General features: G+C 37.2%; 1 protein-coding gene across 2 annotated transcripts in view; it reads left to right on the forward strand.

Annotated features, from left to right (window-relative positions):
* LOC116462607 (general transcription factor IIH subunit 2) overlaps positions 1-21042 on the forward strand; it is a 35080-nt gene extending 14038 nt beyond the window's left edge. Inside the window, exons 1-10 of one of the 2 annotated variants that reach the window (XM_032145257.2) lie at positions 111-130; positions 763-868; positions 7242-7332; positions 7552-7639; positions 8281-8388; positions 10894-10957; positions 14383-14486; positions 15041-15143; positions 19121-19160; positions 20848-21042. In XM_032145257.2, coding sequence (XP_032001148.1) covers positions 807-868; positions 7242-7332; positions 7552-7639; positions 8281-8388; positions 10894-10957; positions 14383-14486; positions 15041-15143; positions 19121-19160; positions 20848-20967 — 780 coding nt within the window. In that variant the 5' untranslated portion in view covers positions 111-130; positions 763-806 and the 3' untranslated portion in view covers positions 20968-21042. Of the gene's footprint in view, positions 1-110; positions 131-762; positions 869-7241; positions 7333-7551; positions 7640-8280; positions 8389-10893; positions 10958-14382; positions 14487-15040; positions 15144-19120; positions 19161-20847 lie in introns of those variants that run through there. The other variant, XM_032145253.2, reaches the window with a different exon arrangement.
* The last annotated feature ends 238 nt before the right edge of the window (positions 21043-21280 follow it).

The raw sequence follows: 21280 nt of genomic DNA on the forward strand, positions 1-21280 counted from the left end.
TTTTGAGATGGAGTTTCGCTGTTGTTGCCCAGGCTGGAGTGCAGTGGTGCAATCTCAGCTTACTGCAACCTCCACCTTCCGGGTTCAAGTGATTCTTGTGCCTCAGCCTCCCTGGTGGCTGGGATTACAGGTGTGTGCCACCATACCCAGCTAATTTTTGCATTTTTAGTACAGATGGGATTTATACCATGTTGGCCAGGTACGTCTTGAACTCCTGACCTCAGGTTATCTGCCCGCCGTGGCCTCCCAGAGTGCTGGGATTACAGGCGTGAGCCACCGCACCTGGCCTTAAAAACATTTTAAATGGCAGTTAAACTCACCATGAAGAGGACATTGTACATAATGTAACTGAAGCCACAATATATGAAGACCTATTTGTAGGTTCACATATGAGCAGGCAAAGACTATGTTACAAGTGCTGCTGGCTACCAGTGATTATTAAACACATGCTGATTTCAGAGATGTTAAAATGTGAAAATGTATTGGTCTTAAAAATGATGAAATATGGAAATACTAAGAGTAAAAAAATGCACTCTAAGTTAGCATTATTTTAAAATATGTATGCTAGTCTATAAGGAGATTATTTGTATTCTGTTTTTCAGTATGAAGTGAGACTGTTTACAAAATATTGCAGATAAAATTCCAACAGAAATATAAATTGAAAGGATTCTGTTCTTTAACATCATAGATATGTAAATTTTGAGAGAAACATAAACTTTTTTATATATAGGATTTTATTTAAAGATCTTATTTCTATTTTAGGAAACCCAAGAAAGCATATAACGTCTTTGAAGAAAGCTGTGGATATGACCTGCCATGGAGAGCCATCTCTTTATAATTCCCTAAGCATGGCTATGCAAACTCTAAAGTTAGTATTATATATTATGTATAATTGAATTAGAAGTTTTTTAAACGAGTTAAGTTGAAGTGATGTGTTAATATGGGGCCCATAAACCCAGCTATAACAAAATCGTTAAGTACAAAAATTATGTAATGTCATTTATGATGTTTAGTGTGGTGTTGGTTAGTAATTTTTATTTTACATTTTAGTAAGATATTGTTAAAGTTTTATAAAAATATAATTTAAAACTGTTGGCAGTGTCAATAGTACAAAAATATGTTGATGAAAAAATATTTTATTAAAATGAGATTTAATGTAGTATAATAATTATAAGTTGGTTGTACCTTTATTAACATTTATTAATTTATTTTGAAAGTAATGGCCAAAACCACAATTCCTTTTGCACCAACCTCATATATCTGTAAATTAATAGATATGTCAAGTTCAGCTATATGGAATAGAGCTAAGACCCCAAAGGAAATACTTAGTATAGTTAAAGCTTATATATATATATATATTATTTTTTTTTTTTTTAATTTTTTTTTTTGTTGAGACAGAGTCTTGCTCTGTCACCCAGGCTGGAGTGCAGTGGCGTGATCTCAGCTCACTACAACCTCCACCTTCTGGGTTCAAGCGATTCTTGTGCTTCAGCCTCCCTAGTAGCTGGGATTACAGGTGTGTGCCACCATGCCCAGCCAATTTTTGTATTTTTGGTACAGATGGGGTTTCACCATGTTAGCCAGGCTGGTCTTGAACTCCTGGCCTCAAGCGATCTGCCCACCTCAGCCTCCCTAAAGCTTATATATTTTATCTCTGGATAATCTGACCTGGCTCAGACTTATACCTTTACATAATAGATATTTTTCTAGTTTTGAAGTGGATGAGAAGGAGGCAACACATGTAATAGAGGTAAATACAGTAGCAGGGTCTACCAGTGAGAGCTGAGAAGATAACAATGAAAATATAAGCAGAAAAGCTATAACTAACTGATAAAATTGCTGCAGAAAGCATAAAAACGTCTATTTAGTATAGGTGAAAACTGGTCACCACAATTTAAAACTCTACAAGCTATCATTTTAATTAAATGGTATACAAGATTAATGTTCATGATTATTACGACTCTGAATTACTATAAGGTTAAATTACAGTAATCCCCCCTTATCTGCAGTTTCACTTTCCAGTTTTAGTTACTCTTGGTCTGAAAAATATTAAATTGAAAACTTCAGTAATAAAGAATTCATAAGATTTAAGTTGGGTGCCATTCTGGATAGCGTGATGAAATCCTACACCTTCCCTCTCTGTCCTGCCCAGGACGTGAATCATCCCTTGGTCCTGTAGATCCTCACGGTATATGCTGCCCACGCATGTAATGGCCTAAGTCATTAGATTAACTGTTGTTATTGACTGTCAAAACTATTGCAGTGTTTGTGTTATTTTACTTAATAATGACCCCAAAGTGCAGGAGTAGTGATGCCGGCACATTGTTATAATTGTTCTATTATTAGTTATTGTTGTTAATCTCTTATTGTGCCTGATTTATACATTATTGATCATGGTGTGTATGTAAGGCACACCTCATTTTGTTGCACTTTTATTGCACTTTTCAGATAACTTTTTTTTTTACAAACTGACAGTTTATGGCAATTGTGTTGAGCAAGTCTGTTGGTGCCATTTTTTTAACAGCATGTGCTCACTTCATGCTTCTATATCACACTTTGGTAGTTCTTGCAATATTTCAAGCTTTGTAAATTATTGTTATATCTGTTACGGTGATCTGTGCTCAGTGATCTTTGATGTTACTATTGTAATTATTTTAGGGCACCACAAACTGGGCCCATATAAGACAACAGACTTAATTGATAAGTGTTATGTGTGTTCTGACTGCTCCACCAACTGGCTGTTTTCCAGTCTCTCTCCCTCTGTTTGGCACCCCCATCTCGTAAGACACAAAATATTCTAATTACACCAATAATAACCCTCCAGTGGCCTCTGAGTGTTCAAGAGAAAGGAGGAGTTGCAAGTCTCACTTTAAATCAAAAGCTAGAAATGATTGAGCTTAGTGAGGAAGGCGTGTCAAAATGCAAGACTGGCTGAAGGCTGGGTCTCTTGTGCTAAACACTTAGTCAAATTGTGAATGCAAAAGTAAAGTTCTTGAAGGAAATTAAAACTGCTGGGCTGGGCGTGATGGCTCTTACCTGACTGCAACACTTTGGGAGGCTGAGATGGGAGGATCACCTGAGGCCATGAGTTTGAGACCAGCCCTGGTAACACAGCAAGACCCCCATCTCTACCAAAAAAAAAAAATTAGCCAGGCACAGTGGCAAGCACCTATGGTCCCTGACTTCTCAGGAGGCTGAGGCAGGAGGATTGAGCCCAGTAGTTTGAGGCTGCAGTGAGCTATGATTGTGCTACTGTACTCCAGCTTGTATGATAGAGCAACATCCTGTCTCAAAAAAAGAAAAAAATAATGGAAATTCAAAGTGCTGCTTCAGTGGACACATGAATGATAAGAAAGTGAAACAGCTTTATTGCTGATACGGAGAAAGTTTTAATGGTCTAGATGGAAGATTAAAGTAGCCACAACAGTCCATTAAGTCAAATCCTAATCCAAAGCAAGGCTCTAATTTTCTTCAATTCTATGAAGGCTGAGAGCAGTGAGGAAGCTGCAGAAGAAAAGTTTGAAGCTAACAGAGCTGAGCTCATGAGGTTAATGAAAGAAGCCATCTCCAAAACATAAAAGTGCAAGAGGGGCTGGGCGCGGTGGCTCACGCCTGTAATCCCAGCACTTTGGGAGGCTGAGGTGGGTGGATCATGAGGTCAGGAGTTCAAGACCAGTCTGGCTAACATAGTGAAACCCTGTCTCTACTAAAAATACAAAAAATTAGCCAGGTGTGGTAGTGTGCACCTATAATCCCAGCTACTCGGGAGGCTGAGGGAGGAGAATCGCATGAACCCAGGAGGCAGATGTTGCAGTGAGCCGAGATTGCGCCATTGCACTTTAGCCCAGGCAACACTGTGAGACTCCATCTCAAAAAAAAATAAAAAATAAAAAAGTGCAAGAGGAAGCAGCAAGTGCTGATGTAGAAGCTGCAGCAAGTTATCCAGAAGATCTAGCTAAAATAATTGATGAAGGTGACTACACTAAATGCCAAATTTTCTTTTTCTTTTTTGTTTTTGAGACAGGGTCTTGCTCTGTCACCCACGTTAGAGTGCAGTGGTGCAATCATGGATCACTGCAGCTTCAAACTCCCAGGCTCAAGCTATTCTCCCAGCCCCCCAAGTAGCAGGGACTACAGGCATGTGCCACCACACCCAGCTGATTTTTGTTGTTGTTGTTGTAGAGGTAGAGTTTCACCACATTGCTCAGCTGGTCTTGAACTCCTGGGCTCAAGCAGTCCTCCTGCCTCCCAAAGTGCTGGGATTACAAGCCTGAGCCACTGCACCTGGCCTCATATTTTCAATGTAGATGAAACAGCCCTCTGTTGGAAGAAGATGCCATCTAGGATTTTCATAGCTAGAAGAAGTGAATGCCTGGTTTCAGAGCTTCATGGGCTAGGCTTCCTCTCTTGTTAGGGGCTAATATAGCTGGTGACTTGATGTTGGCACCAATGTTTGTTACCATTCTGAAAATCCTAGAGTGCTTATGAATTATGCTAAATCTATTCAGTCTGTGCTCTGCAAATGGAATAACAAAGCCCGAATAACAGCACATCTGTTTACAGCATGGGCTTACTGAATATTTTAAGCCCATTGTTGAGATATATCTCAGAAAAAAGACTTATTTCAAAATATTATTGCTCATTGACAATGCACCCAGTCACCCAAGAGCTCTAATTGAGATGTACAAGGAGATTAATGTTATTTTCATGTCTACGAACATAGCACTCATTCTGCAACCCTTGGATAAAGGAATACTTTGAACTTTCACATCTTGATTATTTAAGAAATACATATTATAAGGCTGTGACTGCCATAGATGGATCTGAGCAAAGTACATTGAAAACCTTCTGGAAAGAATTCACCATTCTAAATGCCATTCATAGAAGGAGGTCAAAATATCTACACTGGCTGGGCATGGTGGCTCATGCCTGTAATCCCAGCACATTGGGAGGCCAAGGCGGGTGGATCACTTGAGGTCAGGAGTCCAAGACTAGTCTGGCCAACATGGTGAAACCCCGTCCTCACTAAAAATACAAAAATTATCTGGACATGGTTGCGCACGCCTGTAATCCCAGCTACTGGGGAGGCTAAGGCAGGAGAATTGCTTGAACCCAGGAGGCGGAGGTTGCAGTGAGCCGAGATCGTGCCACTGCACTCCAGCCTGGGTGGCAGAGCAAGAATCAGTCTCAAAAAAAAAAAAAAAAAAAGAATATCCTATAAACTTAGTTGATAAAGCATCAGTGGGGTTTCAAAGGAATGACTCGCATTTTGAAAGAGGTACTACTAGGAATAAAATGCTACCAAACAGCATTTGCATTCCTTTCATGAAAGGAAGAGTTGACCCATGTAGCAAACTACTTTGTCTTATTTTAAGAAATTGCCATAGCCACCTCACCCTTAAGAAAGCACCACTCTGATCAGTCAGCAGCCATCAATATCAAGGCAAGACTCTCCATCAACAAAAAGATATTATTAACTGACAGCTCAGTCGATTTTTAGCAATAAAGTATTTTTCATAAAGGTGTGTACTTTTTTTTAGATATAATGCTGTTGCACACTTATTAGACTATAGTATAGTGCAAACACAACTTTTTATTTATTTATTAATTTATTTTTGAGACGGAGTCTTGCTCTGTCGCCCAGGCTGGAGTGCAGAGGCACTATCTCAGCTCACTGTAAGCTCCGCCTCCCGGGTTCACACCATTCTCCCACCTCAGACTCCCCAGCAGCTGGGACTATAGGCGCCTGCCACCACGCCCGGCTAATTTTTTTGTATTTTTAGTAGAGACGGGGTTTCACCGTGTTAGCCAGGATGGTCTCGATCTCCTGACCTCATGATCTGCCTGCTTCAGCCTCCCAAAGTGCTGGGAATACAGGCGTGAGCCACCACCCCCGGCCGTAAACAGAACTTTTATATACACTAGGAAACCTGAAAGTTCATATGACTTGCTTTATTGCAAATATTTATTGTGATATTTGCTTTATTGCTGTGGTCTGGAACCAACCCTGCAGTATCTCCGAGGTATGCCTGTATAGGGAAAAACATGGCATAATCAGCCCTCCGAATCCTGGGTTCTGCTTCTGTGAATTCGATCAACCACACATCAAAAATATTTGGAAAAAAATTGTACCTGTACTGAACAAATAGACATTTTTTCTTGTCATTATCCCCTAAATAATAGAGGATAACAATTATTTACATAATATACATTGTATTAGGTATTATCAGTAATCCAGAGATGACTTAAAGTATATGGGAGGATGTGCATAGGTTATATGCAAATACTATGCCATTTTGTATCTGGGACTTGAACATCTGCAGATTTTGGTATCCATAGGAGGGCCTGAAATCAATCCCCCAAGGATACCGAAAGACGACTGTATATATAGGGTTCAGTACTATCCTTGATTTCAGGTATCCACTGGGGGTCTTGGAATGTATCCTCTGCAGATAAGAGGGGACTACTATATAGTCTTTGAGAAAGAAGTGTGTGTTACTATTTTGAAGCCACATCTATACACTTTAAAGCTGAGCCATATGATATTGCCACATTTTAGTTTAAAGTTTATCCATATATTGCTGTATTTTTTATTGTATACTTTAGACTTTGTATGAAACAAACCTACTAGAATGTAAGCTTAATGATGTCTGGAACATTGTCAGTCTTGTTTATCACTCTATCCCCAGAACTTGAGAGTACTCAGTAAATATTTATTAAATGTATTTTAATAAACATTTATTAAATGTATTTTAATAAACATTTATTAAATGCATAAATCTGTATAAAAATATAAATTTTTATACATTTAAAAAATTTTATACATATATACATATAAAATATGTATATTTTTATACATAGATTAAAATATATATTATATACATATAAAATATAATTATATAAAAATATATATAATGTATATAATGTGTATATTTATATAATATATATAAAATGTAATATAAATATATATATAATATATATAATACATATAAAAATATACATGTAAAAAATGTATAAAATTGTCAATTATAAATTAACAATTTTTTGAAGTGCATAGCTCATTTTAGAAAAATTTACATTAGTGTTTAAAATATACTCACAACCTTTCCTTGCATTGTTGAAACAAATGAGGTATTCTGTAGTCTAAATGTGTAATCCTATGTTTACTATTCTTTCTGGGTAAATTTTTTGGTAGTATAATTTTTGTACCTAATTGGAGTGTATTTTATCTTTCTTTTAAGACACATGCCCGGACATACAAGTCGAGAAGTACTAATCATCTTTAGCAGCCTTACAACTTGCGATCCATCTAATATTTATGATCTAATCAAGGTAGACCAAAAAGTCAAAACCAAAGTTACAACTGTAAAGAGAATTCTGTAGCAAATTTATTTATATATATATATATTTTTTGTATGTATGATTCATCTTTGTGGTAGATGTAGTGAATTTATTACTAGTTTTCACAGCATTCTTTATTTTTCAAATACATTAAATCTTAAATGTTTTTCTTCTTTCCTAAAACTATCTATCTACTTGGATTTTATGAAGACCCTAAAGGCAGCTAAAATTAGAGTATCTGTTATTGGATTGTCTGCAGAAGTTCGCGTTTGCACTGTACTTGCTCGTGAAACTGGTGGTATGTATATAATTTATTTAATATTTGTTCATAATTACTGTGTAGGAAATAATTTATTAATTAAATTAGGATGTTTTAATCTGTTCTGAGCTACTAAAGTAGTCTAAAATATGGGCAGTCATCTTAAATATATCATTGATTCCATAAGAAATAATCTCAAAATGCAAAGAGTTTTCAGTACTTATGTCAGTATTTAGAGGAAGTATTATAACTCTTGGAAAGCTGGAAATTTTACTGTATGTAATTCTTTATAAAGATTTTATAACTTATCTTTAATTAAATTCTAATTACAGGCCAGGCATGATGGCTCATGCCTGTAATCCCAACATTTTGGTAGGCCAAGGTAGGAGAATCACTTGAGGCCAGAAGTTTGAGATCAGTCTGGTTAACATAGTGAGACCTGTCTCTATTTATATGTTAAAATAATAATAATAGTAATAATAATCAATTGTAATTACAGTTATTCCTAGAGAAGTTGATTTCGATATATTATTTAAATAAGGTTTTAAAAGTGATAATTTAGTTAAAATCATTATTTTGAAAATTTACATTTTCAGATGATAAAACTTTTACAGAATTACATAGAACGTATAGTTCGTTATGTCTATGAAGCTGTTTTTTTTCCCTTTTCATCTTGTTAGGCACATACCATGTTATTTTAGATGAAAGCCATTACAAAGAGTTGCTCACACATCATGTTAGTCCTCCTCCTGCTAGCTCAAGTTCTGAATGCTCACTTATTCGTATGGGTAAGTGTTTTTATGTTTTTAAAAAATACATATCTAGGCTCTCTATTTTCATTTGTACAAGTTATTTTAATATTCAAGAATTTTTAAAGAAAAAATATGCTTGTTGAAGCAATTTTGGAAAGTACAGGGAAGTGGAAAAAAAAATAATTAAAAGTACCAGTAGTCCTGTTACCCAGAAAATACTGTTGGCTTTCTTTATTTTTAAGGCTAGAAAGGTACAAACTGTGTTTATAGAAAAATACTTACATTAAGCCGGGCTCAGTGGCTCACACCTGTAATCCCTGCACTTTGGGAGGCCGAGGTGGGCGGATCTTGAGGTCAGGAGATCGAGACCGTCCTGGCTAACACAGTGAAACCCCATCTCTACTAAAAATACAAAAAATTAGCCGGGCGTGGTGGCGGGTGCCTGTAATCCTAGCTCCTCGGGAGGCTGAGGCAGGAGAATGGCATGAACCCAGGAGGCGGAGCTGGCAATGAGCCGAGATAGCGCCACTGCACTCTAGCCTGGGTGACAGAGCGAGACTCTGTCTCAAAAAAGAAAAAAAAAGAAAAATACTTATATTAAGAAATTTTTAAAATAAACTACAAAGGCTGGGCGTGGTGGCTCATGCCTGTAATCCCAGCACTTTGGGAGGCCGAGGCTAGCGGATCACCTGAGGTCAGGAGTTTGAGACCACCCTAGCCAACGTGGCGAAACCCTGTCTCTACTAAAAATTACAAAAAAATGGCTGGGCATGGTGGCAGACGTCTGTAATCCCAGCTACTCAGGAGGTTGAGGCAGGAGAATCGCCTGAACTTGGGAAACAGTTTGCCATGAGCTGAGATTGCGCCACTGCACTCCAGTCTGGGTGACAAAGCGAGACTCTGTCTCAAAAAAAAAATAAAATAAAAATAAAATAAGCTACAAAATTCTCTGTACTGTATGATCAAAGCTGTGTAATACAAACTGTGCAAAGACAAAACTTGCAGGGAAGTACACCAAATTGCTCAAAGGAGGGGAAATTATTGGTTTTGGATCACTTTTCTTTTTCCTTTTTTTTTTTTTTTGAGACGGAGTCTCACTCTGTTGCCTAGGCTGGAGTGCAATGGTGCGATCTCAGCTCACTGCAACCTCTGCTTCCCAGGTTCAAACAATTCTCCTGCCTCAGCCTCCTGAGTAGCTGGGATTACAGGCGGGCACCACCACGCCCAGCTAATTTTTGTATTTTTAGTAGAGACAGGGTTTCATCATGTTGGCCAGGCTTGTCTTGAACTTCTGACCTTGTGATCCGCCTGCTTCGGCCTCCCAAAGTGCTGGGATTACAGGCTTGAGCCACTGTGCCCGGCCTTGGATCACTTTTTTAAAATGTTATTTTCTTCTATTTTACAAAAATGTTATAATGAAAATTTATTATATTTATATTGAAAAAAGGTATAACTTTTAAATAGAAAAAGAATCTCCTTATTTAATATATATATTTTTAAATGTTAATGAAATAGAATGCTTTTCTACTTTTGGCATTTTATATTACTAGTCGACCTCTCTTTTCCACGGTCTTCTCATGTGTTTAATGATGTCAGTAACTGTCTACCTTATTGTGTGTTTCAAGGATTGAGTTAATACAGATGATGCATTTAGAATAATGCTTGATGTAAACATTCAATACATTTTAGATCTTATGTTTAGCTAATCTTTTTGATTTACTGATATATTTTCTTATTTCGTTTTAAAGTTATTTAAATTTATAATTTATTTATTAGAGTCCTTTAGGAATGTTAACCCTTCTCAGTCACCTGATGCAAATATTTTTCTTGTTGGTTATTTGCCTTTACTTTTATTTGTTTTGATATGTAGATACATTTAAATTTTTTATGTAATATATCTTTTTAAAAATGGTTTCTGTTTTTCCTGAACATGTTTTCAGAATTTAAAATTATATATGGAAAACAAATTACATGAAACATTTGAGCATTTCAAAATTTTAAACATAAAAGTCTAAACTTAGATAAAATGAAGGTGTACTATGATATCTTCAGTTGTATCAGAAATGATGTAAAAATTACAACCTCTTTAAAAAGTAGTGTTAATCATTATTAAGTTAGAAAATATATAGCTGGGCATGGTGGCGGATGCCTGTAATCCCAGCTACTTGGGAAGCTGAGGTGGGAGAATCGCTTGAACCCAGGCAGTGGAGGATGAGTGAGCCAAGATCACGCCACTGCACCCCTGTCTGGGTGACAGAACAAGACTCCATCTCAAAAAAAAAAAAAATATATATATATGTATGTATATATATATATGAACTTCAGAATCTGAGGTCATATATAGACAGGTGTTTCCTCTACTTTTTCTTGTAGCTTGGAATTAGTCAGTTTCATCATGCTGTCATAAGCTTATCTGAAAGGCGGTAAAGTGATATTTTGTACAACTTCATTAGCTTTTTGATAAGAACATTTTTAGGTTCTTAGTCCTAGAATTCTGCTGTTTGCTTGGAAAAAGAAAGTAATACATTTTCTTCTATGAAGGATTTCCTCAGCACACCATTGCTTCTTTATCTGACCAGGATGCAAAACCCTCTTTCAGCATGGCGTAAGTAAAGACCTTGAAAATATCAGTGATAATGTTTTTACGTTTTTAATTCCTTTTTTAAAGTTATAAATTCAAAAGATAGGCAATGAAGACTCTCTCTATATACTTGTATGGAGTGATCTTCAGGATATATTACTAAGTAAAATAGTAAGTTTGAGAGAATTTTGTAGTATGCTACTAGTCACCTAAGAAGAAAGTAGAGATGTAAGTGGATATATATACTTGTTTATGTTAATAATAAAAACAATACTATGGAAATAATAAAAACTTAAAAGGGGTAGAGGGGGAAGTTGTTTTTTTTTTAATGTTTACCTCAGTGAGTGTGTAGGGAAAAGCAAAGCAATAGACCCTAGACTTTTCTGAATGCATCACTTAATGATAGGAATACGTTCTAAGAAATGTGTCATTAGGTGATACCATCATTGTCCAAACATCACAGAGTGCACTTACACAAACCTAGATAGTGTAGCCTACTAACATCGCAATTATATGGTATAGCCTATTGCTCCTAGGCTGCACACCTGTACAGCATATTGTGTATTGAATAATGTAGGCAATTGTAACGTAACACTTAGTGTTTGTGTAACTAAACACAGCAAAGGTGCAACTAAAATGTGGTATTATCTTATGGGACCACTGTCATATATGTGGTCCATCATTGACCAAAATGTTATATAGAATATTACTGTACCTTGTTTTAACTTCAGAGCTTTGTATTTTACATAATTATAAAACAAATTTAAGAGAGTAATTCTTAAAAATCACAAGCAAGATTTCTGCCTCCAGCCAAAAAGGTGTAACAGGGACTAGATTTACCCTCCTGTCAAAAAAAGCAGACAAAATATATAAAACAGTGGTTTTTAGACATTGGACAGCAAGCCTTGCCGATAATGATCCCTGAAAGAAAGGAAACAAATGAGATGGGCCCTAAGAGCACTCCAGCTTAACTGCCTGGATGGAATTTCCAGGCTGCAGACAGAGGCTAGAGATGTTGTTGAGTTGAAGAAACAAAGTTCATCTTTCAAGGAGGCTGAGATGGCGATAATTTTGCAGGTCAGAGTACTGGAGAGGAAAAATCTGCACAGAGAGAACTCTCTGGAGAGCTGCAGAGACTTGCTCATGAGTCAGCAGTTGAGTGTTGATCAGCACTTTTGTGTGAGGAGACTACTGGAAGTCAGGGAAAGAATCACTGGAAAGCAGCAGACAGAACAATTCCCAGAGCTCACACAGAGAACATTCATGTTCTCACCAGTCTGTATGAAAATACCTGTTAACATGACAGGCATTGAATAGAGTCCACAGTAATGGGATCAAATTAATTCTATCACAAGAACTGGAACCGGAGGGGAAAAAAGAAAAAAAAAAGAAAAGAAAAATCTAGACTAACAGCCGTTCTGGACCAGCCTAACAAAGCTTAAAAGCAAGTTTTGAAGAGATTAAACTATTTCCAAGTTAATGAAGTATATTCTAGAACAAACCCTTAAATATTTAAGGGAATACAAAAAAAAAAGAAAAAATCCAGCACCCAAAACAAAGCAAAATTCACAATCCCTGGCAGAAATTACCAGGGATGCAAAGGAAAATATGACCCATAAAACGGAGAAAAATCACGGAATGGAAACATACCCAGAAATAACCCAGTTGGTAGAATTAATAGACAAAGGCTTGGGTGCGGTAGCTCATGCCTGTAATCCTAGCACTTTGGGAGGCTCAGGTGGGCGGATCACTTGAGCCCAGGAGTTCGAGATCAGCATAGCCAACATGGCAAAACCCATCTCTACTAAAAACACAAAAATTAGCCAGGCCTGGTGGTGCACGCCGGTAATCTCAGCTACTCAGGAGGCTGAGGTACAAGAATCACTTGAACCCAGGAGGTAGAGGTTGCAGTGAGCTGAGATCGTGCCATTGCACTCCAGCCTGGGTGACAGAGCGAGACTCTTATCTAAAAAAAAAAGAAAAGAAAAAAGTTAGTAGACAGAGATGTTAGGACAACAATTATAAATGTACTCTGTACAGGATATTAGAGAACATGAGAATGGTAAGAAGAGATATGGAAGGTATAAAAAAGACCCAAATCAAACTTCTAGTGATGAAGAATACAGTGTTTTAGACGAAAAATATATTGGCTGGGATTAACAGCAGATTAGACACTGCAGAAGAAACAATTAGTGAATTCAAAGATAGTAATAGAAACTTTAAAAATGAAGAGAAGGGCCGGGTGTAGTGGCTCACATCTGTAATCGCAGCACTTTGGGAGGCCGAGGCAGGCGAATCACTTGAGACCAGGAGTTTGAGACCAGCCTGGCCAACATGATGAAACCCCATCTCTACTAAAAATACAGAAATTAGCTGGGCGTGATAGCACGTGCCTGTAATCCCAGCTACTCAGGAAGCCAAGGCACGAGAATTGCTTGAACCTGGGAGGCGGAGGTTGCAGTGAGTTGAGATTGCGCCACTGCACTCCAGCTTGGGCAATAGAGTGAGACTCTGTCTCAAAAAAAAATAAAAAATAAAAAAACTGAAGGGGGGAAAATGAATGTAGCATAATTGAGCTATAAGACATACTCACAGATTTAAAAATAGACTTTTAGGCCAGGCACAGTGGCTAACACCTATGATCCCAGCAGTTTGGGAAGCTGAGGCAGGTGGATCACTTGAGGCAAGGAATTCAAGACCAGCAACATAGTAAGACCCCCATCTCTACAAAAAGTTATAATTTTTTTTTTTGAGACAGAGTCTCGCTCTGTCGCCCAGGCTGGAGTGCAGTGGCGCACTCTCGGCTCACTGCAAGCTCCGCCTCCCGGGTTCACGCCATTCTCCTGCCTCAGCCTCTCCGAGTAGCTGAGACTACAGGCGCCTGCCACCACGCCCAGCTAATTTTTTTGTATTTTTAGTAGGGACAGGGTTTCACTGTGGTCTCGATCTCCTGACCTCGTGATCCGCCCGCCTCGGCCTCCCAGAGTGCTGGGATTACAAGCGTGAGCCACCGCGTCCGGCCATAAATTTTTTTTAAATATAGACTTCTTTCGGTTTTTTTTTTGAGATGGAATTTCACTCTTGTCACCCAGGCTGGAGTGCAGTGGTGCAATCTCAGCTCATTGCAACCTCAGCCTCCTGGGTTCAAGCAATTCTGCTTCAGCCTCCGAGGTAGCTGGGATTACAGGTGCCTGGCTAATTTTTGTATTTTTTAGTAGAGACGGGGCTTCACCATGTTGACAAGGCTGGTCTTGAACTCCTGACCTCAGGTGATCCACCCGCCTTGGCCTCCCAAAGTGCTGGGATTACAGGTGTGAGCCACTGCGCCCGGCCAAAAATACAGACTTTTAAATAGATTTTTAAATAATGTCAAGATTTTAAGGTCACGATAGTGTGCTTTCCTGCTCTAACTTTTCAGATCATTATATATTACCTTTTTCCCCCTACAGGCATTTGGATGGCAATACCGAGCCAGGGCTTACATTAGGAGGCTATTTCTGCCCACAGTGTCGGGCAAAGTACTGTGAGCTACCTGTTGAATGTAAAATCTGTGGTAAGAAACCAACTGTTCATTATTCAGTAAATCTTGAATGACTTCTTATCTGTATTGCTGCTAAAATTAATGTAAATGCTAAGTTATTCCTATGTTTCTGGATTTAATCTGTGCAAAGAAAGATAGATTACTTTTTAAATTGAGTGCCCAGTACTCCACTTCCAGGTATAAATGTAGCATTCTAGTTCCTGATCCTCTTTCTGAAAAAAGTATATTCTTTAAAGGCAGTGCAGTAGATGTAGTAGACATTTTTCCATCTCTTACCTTTATAAAGTAAATATATATAAGAATGAAGAATTAAACTAATAGAATTGTCTAATTTTATTTCATTTATAATATAAGTAAGCAAATAGACCAAGACAGGTTGGTTACACACTTAGTGACAGAACTAAGACTCCATCCTACAATCTTCTGTTATAGCCACAGGTAAAATTAATAACTGCCATCCTAAAAGAAACTGAAAATATTCTGCTGAAGTTACATCTTTTGGCTTTTCAGCTGTTGTCTTCATGAGGTTTGGACTACTCAACATGTCTCTCTGCTTAATGTGTTAGGTCTTACTTTGGTGTCTGCTCCCCACTTGGCACGGTCTTACCATCATTTGTTTCCTTTGGATGCTTTTCAAGAAATTCTCCTAGAAGAACATAATGGAGAAAGGTATTTCAGTTTGGACTAATTTATATCTGTTATAAGTGGTAAGCTAATGTTTGAATAGATTGTTACTACCTTAAAAAATAATCTGATTAACTTGGACAAGAGTACTTCTAATACGGAAAATGAGACAAAGAATGCCATGGTTATGATTGAAATGACTCATTGCTAAATAGACCTGAATCTCCAGAAGCCAAATAATTTCACTAAACCCACCTATGTATAAATAAGGGTGATGATTGTACTACTAAATCAGTTTTCCAGAAGGAAAAGAAACAAAGCCCTGATTGGTAGTATTTGCTGATTTCCATGGTTTGAATACTCCCACCATGGCCAGTTTTTAGCTACCAATTAACAACCAGCTCTCTTGAATACATATTTAACAATATATCCTTTTGAGCCAGTACAATCCAGTCATAGCACACTCCTGAAAATAAGAGGCTCATTCAGCACTTTGGGAGGCTGAGGTGGGAGGGTCACTTGAGGCCAGGATTTGAAGACTAGCCTGGGCAACATAGTGAGACAGCGTCCTTAAAAAAGAAAAAAAAAAGCTGGGCACAGTGGCTCATGCCTGTAATCCCAGCACTTTTGGAGGCCAAGGCAGGCGGATCATCTGAGGTAGGAGTTCAACACCAGCGTGAACAACATGGAGAAACCCCATCTCTACTAAAAATACAAAATTAGCCCAGTGTGGTGGCGCATACCTGTAATCCCAGCTACTCGGAAGGCTAAGGCAGGAGAATCACTTGAACTCGAGAGGCAGAGGTTGCAGTGAGCCAAGGTCGTGCCATTGCACTCCAGCCTGGGCAATAAGAGCGAAACTCCGTCTCAAAAAAAAAAAAAAACCTGGCATAACATAATTTATCTAAAATCTTTAAGTATTTTTATGAATGCTATTTGTGTGAAATACAACAAATAAGGTCTGAAATAGAGGTAGTCAATCTTTTATAGAATAGTTTTCAGAAAATAAAGATTTACTACTTTTAAGAACATCTAGGATCAGCTGGGCGCGGTGGCTCACGCCTGTAATCCCAGCACTTTGGGAGACTGAGGCAGATGGATCACTTGAGGTCAGCGGTTCAAGACCAGCCTGGTCAACATGGTGAAACACTGTCTCTACTAAAAATACAAAAATTAGCCAGGTGTGGTGGGAGGTGCCTGTAATCCCCAGCTACTCAGTAGGCTGAGGCAGGAGAATCACTTGCACCTGGGAGGCAGAGGTTGCAGTGAGTCAAGATCACACCATTGCACTCCAGCTGGGCGACAAGAGTGAAACTCAATCAAAAAAAAAAAAAAAAAAAAAAAAAAGAACATCCAGGATTTAGGAATCACATTAAACACCGGCTAGCAGAAGACAATTATGTATCCATCTTGCTTTTCACACTTAAATCATTTGGAAGTCATTTAGTATCACCATATCTAGATCAATGTTGTTTTTGAAATTGTTGCATATTTCACATAATTATGGTTTATATAACTGCTTCCTGTTGGATATTTAAGATTTTTTTTTTGCTATTAACAAATAATGCTTATATCTATATTTTTGAACACTTGTACAAGTATAAATTCATGGTAAATTCCTAGAGGTAAAATTACTGAGTCAAGAGTTTTACGTGTTTCATGAATTTTGATAGATATTGTAAAGTTATTCTTCAAAGAAGTTTCATTTATTGTTTTCCCACATTTAGCCAACATTAGTTATTATGAAACTTTTTATATTGGCCAAAACTCACAGGCAAAAGAAAAAAAAAGTCTCATTGTTTTAGCTTGGTATTTATTTGCTTATGGTTGAGGTTAAATATAGTAGAAATGAAAAACCCAGTACTATAGAAGATAGAGGTGAAGAAATATTCCAGAAAGTACAATAAAAGGAGTAAAATAAAGAGGTTCAAATAGGACAGTAAAGATAAGAATACTGGTGGATTTATCCAGAAGGTCCAATATGAGAATGATATCAGAAAAAAAGAAAAAAAGTAGGATAGAAAATCATCAAAGACATAGTTCAAAGAAATTTTCTATTGAAGGTCAGAACTTTCTAGATTGAAAGGGCATGTTGGCTGGGAAGGGTGGCTCATAGCTTTAATCCTTGCACTTTGGGAGGCCGAGACTGGGGGATCACTTGAGACCAGGAGTTCCAGGCCAGCCTGGGTCACACAGCAAGACCTCATCTCTACAACAAAGATAAAAGAAAGGGACTGCCAAGTGCCTAATGTATTGAAGGAAGGCAGACTCCATAATTGTGAAATTTCAGAATACACAATAAATCATTAACCCTAAACATTTCCAGAGAGGAAAAACTAGGTCACACACAAAGGATCTGGAATTAAAATTGTTTGGCTTCTCATTAGCCACACTGGATGCAGAGAGGGAGCAGTCACCTTCAAAGTTTATAGTGAAAATTGTTACCAAGTTAGATACCCAAACAAGCTATCAGTTAAGTGTAGGTAGAATAAAGACATTTTCAGACTTGTAAGGTCTCAAAAAGAGATTTTTCTGGGGAAGGTCTGGAAGAGGTAGGTGATTCAAAGGAACTGAGAAAGAGAATGACATGGCATCTAGTAATATGTATCTAATTCAAAACAGGCTGAAGAACGGCCTAGGATGATGGTAAGGAGAAATTCCAGAATGATACCTGTGTGTCACATATGGGGAACCGTCCAGTTTGGAGACAGTCAGAATGCTCCGGGAGAGAGATCACTAAGGGGATGAAAACTGCAGAACTCCTGATGTGTTTGAACATATTGAGAGGACAGTTAGACTATTCTGGAGAAGACTGGGCCTGAATTAGTGTCAATTACATAGGAAACTAACCTTGGGAATAGCAACACAGTATTTCCAGGAAAAAAATGTTTTAAATAGGGGAAAACTTATGGCTTAGCTGAGAATATTTTTATAGGCATGGTAAACTAAACATTGATTATTGTTCTATCCAAAAGGAAGACTTAACTATGTAGAAAGAATTGAGAATGACACTAGTTACATATTTATGCATTACTGGGTTCAAGATGGTTGAAAGAGAATTAAATTCTCTTCTTTCATATTTGGAAATTCATAGCCAATAACTGTGAAGAATCACAAAGTAGCACTTATTAGAATAAGTGACTATCAAACAAAAGCTTGAAAGTGCTTCTGGCTGGGCATAATGGCTCATGCCTATAATCCTAACACTTTGGGGAGCCAAGATGGGAGGATTGCTTGAGCCCAGGCATTCGAGACCAGCCTCAATAAAAGGTCTCAATATAGCAAGACCCTGCCTCAACAAAAAACTAGCCAGGCATGGAGATGTATGCCTGTAGTTCCAGCTACTCAGGAGGCTGAGGCAGGAGGATCACTTGAACCCGGGAGGTTGAGGCTATAGTGAGCTGTGATAGCACCTCTGCACTCCAGCCTTTGAGACAAAGCAAGACCCTGACTCGAAAAAAAAGAAAAATAAAGCATGCTCACATTTAACCTTAATTAAAATAAAAACTAAATTTTGGGCTGTCAGATGACCCTGTATATACTGTGGAATTTTTTTAAATTATTGGTATTCTTTTTTTTTTTTTTTTTTTTTTTGAGACGGAGTTTTGCTCCCGTTGCTCAGTGTGGAGTGCAATGACACCATCTCAGCTCACTGCAACCTCTGCCTCCTGGGTTCAAGCAATTCTCCTGCCTCAGCCTCCCGAATAGCTGGGATTACAGGCGCCTGCCATCACGCCCAGCTAATTTTTGTATTTTTAGTAGAAACGGGGTTTCGCCATGTTGGCCAGGCTGGTCACGAACTCCCAACCTCAGATGGTCCACCTGCCTCGGCCTCCCAAAGTGCTGGGATTACAGGCATGAGTCACCATGCCTGGCCTATTGGTATTCTTAACTCTTTTTCCTGAAAGTCATGTGTGAAGACAAGTACATATTATTTAAAGGATTCTAGTTATTGAGATTTTGCTGAACTATTTTAATGAGTGAATTCTAAGAAAAAACTGATTGTTAAACTTTTTTTTCAGATTTTGTTATGGATGTCAGGGGGAATTGAAAGACCAACATGTAAGTTCTTTGGCTTTCTAGATATTAAGTAATGTACAAGAAATATTGAAATAAATGATACTATAAGTTTTCAACAGGTTGTTAAAGACCAGGCTCATATCAGTTTATTTCTTGTCAAGATAATGACAACAGATGAAGGTAAAATGGGAACAAAATAGTTTAAATAGTAGTTTTGTTATTCTGCATTCTAATTTTTGCTATAAAGATATTTTGTAATTCATCTTTTTAAAAAATTTTTTTCTTCTTTTTTTAAATTCTTTGATTGTTATGTCTACTTTGGTACACCCTTGTAAAACATGTAATTTGTCTTTAGCTTTCAAGCTAAACTGCATTTAGTCTTAAAGTATTTAAAATATTTTCTTCATATTATACTTTAAGCTGTGTGATAACACATTGGAGTTGTTTAAGGTGGCCACAGGTAATAGGTGATTCTTCCATTATGCCAATGAGAAAATATTTTTTTAAATTTTGAAGAGGGCCAACTTTAATATATAAACTGGTATAGATGTAAATAATATGGATCACTGTCTAGCTTTAATTTTTAATTTAGTTACATGTTCTTATTTAAAACTATATATAAAATAATAATTAGAAGTATTGCTATTCCACAGTCACAATTTATAAAGTAATTTTATTAAATTTTATATACCTCTTTGACATCAGTAGCTTCCTCTTAACTGGAACCACTTTTTGAATCATTTGACAGTTTTTTGGTTTTATTTTCTGAGACAGACTCTTGCTCTGTCACCCAGGTTGCAGTGCCGTGATGCGATCTTGGCTCACTGCAACCTCTGCCTCCCAAGTTCAAGTGATTCTCGTGCCTAGCCTCCCAAGAAGCTGGGATTATAGGCGTGCACCACCATGCCCAGCCAATTTTTGTATTTTTAGTAGAGATTGGGTTTCACCATGTTGACCAGCTGGTCTTGAACTCCTGGGCTCAAGCAATCTGCCTGCCTTGGCCTCCCAAAGTGCTGGGATTACAGGCATGAGCCACCACACCCGGCCTCATTTGAGTTTTTAAGAATAGTTCATTGTCTGTGTTGTTTGAGATTTATTTATTCATTCATTTTATTTTTTATTTTTTATCCAAAGCCAAATACTTCTGAGATTTAGTGATTTTTTAATCTGTGTATGAAGCTGCCCTGGAAATTTTATCCCAAGGTGCAAGTACTCATATATGTAATGCTGAAAAAACAAATGTAGTTTTTTCCTTTCTGTTTGTCTTATCTGTGTCATTTGACATATTTTTTTAAAGGTTTACTTTAAAGGGAAATATAACTTTTGCAATTGTGAGGTCATTCCCTAAGAATAACTGAATCTATGTTAAATTTTTATGCTTCTCTTTTTAATTGAATCAGTCAGGTGGTCTTGCTAAGCATTCAAAAGTAGCGATGGTTTGAAGCTCATATGTCTTTCCTAAATCTTAGAATGAAATAATTGAGAGTGAACTATAATAGAATAGACTTTAAAGACTCAAAAACAAAATCATTCCTTCATTTCTAAGGGACAGTTTTGGGGAAAAAATTAATTGCCTTAGATTTGAGAATATAGAGTACATTGGAAGTAATAAAGTAGGTAGTGGGAAAAAATTGGTAGAGATATAAAAGAGCAAAGCACACCTTGAATGTCATCTAGCTGTGCTATAATTAACTTTTGGAAACTATCACTTTTCTTCTTTTCACTACAGGTTTATGTTTGTGCTGTGTGCCAAAATGTTTTCTGTGTGGACTGTGATGTTTTTGTTCATGATTCTCTACACTGTTGCCCTGGCTGTATTCATAAGATTCCAGCTTCTTCAGGTGTTTGATTCCAGCATGTAGTATGCATTGTATGTGTTAAAAAGAAATTTGCAACTGTGAATAAAATGACTTCTTTAGAAGAAGCTTCATTTAAAACATGAAAGGATAATCTGACTTAAGAAACTTTTTGCTAAGAAAAGGTAATGTTTTATTAAATTTTAAATTTGTGTTGTCACAGAAATACCTGAAATTCAGTAGTACTTCATTCAATTAATTTTGTTTTCTATTATTTTGAGTTATACTGTTTTCAAAGTCATTATGCAGTATGTATAAACTACTTGTAATAATTAAATTGGTGTGATAATTTTATGTTTTTATAGT

This window comes from Hylobates moloch, unplaced genomic scaffold, assembly GCF_009828535.3.
Source record: "Hylobates moloch isolate HMO894 unplaced genomic scaffold, HMol_V3 SCAFFOLD_23, whole genome shotgun sequence".
Classification (NCBI taxonomy): domain Eukaryota; kingdom Metazoa; phylum Chordata; class Mammalia; order Primates; family Hylobatidae; genus Hylobates; species Hylobates moloch.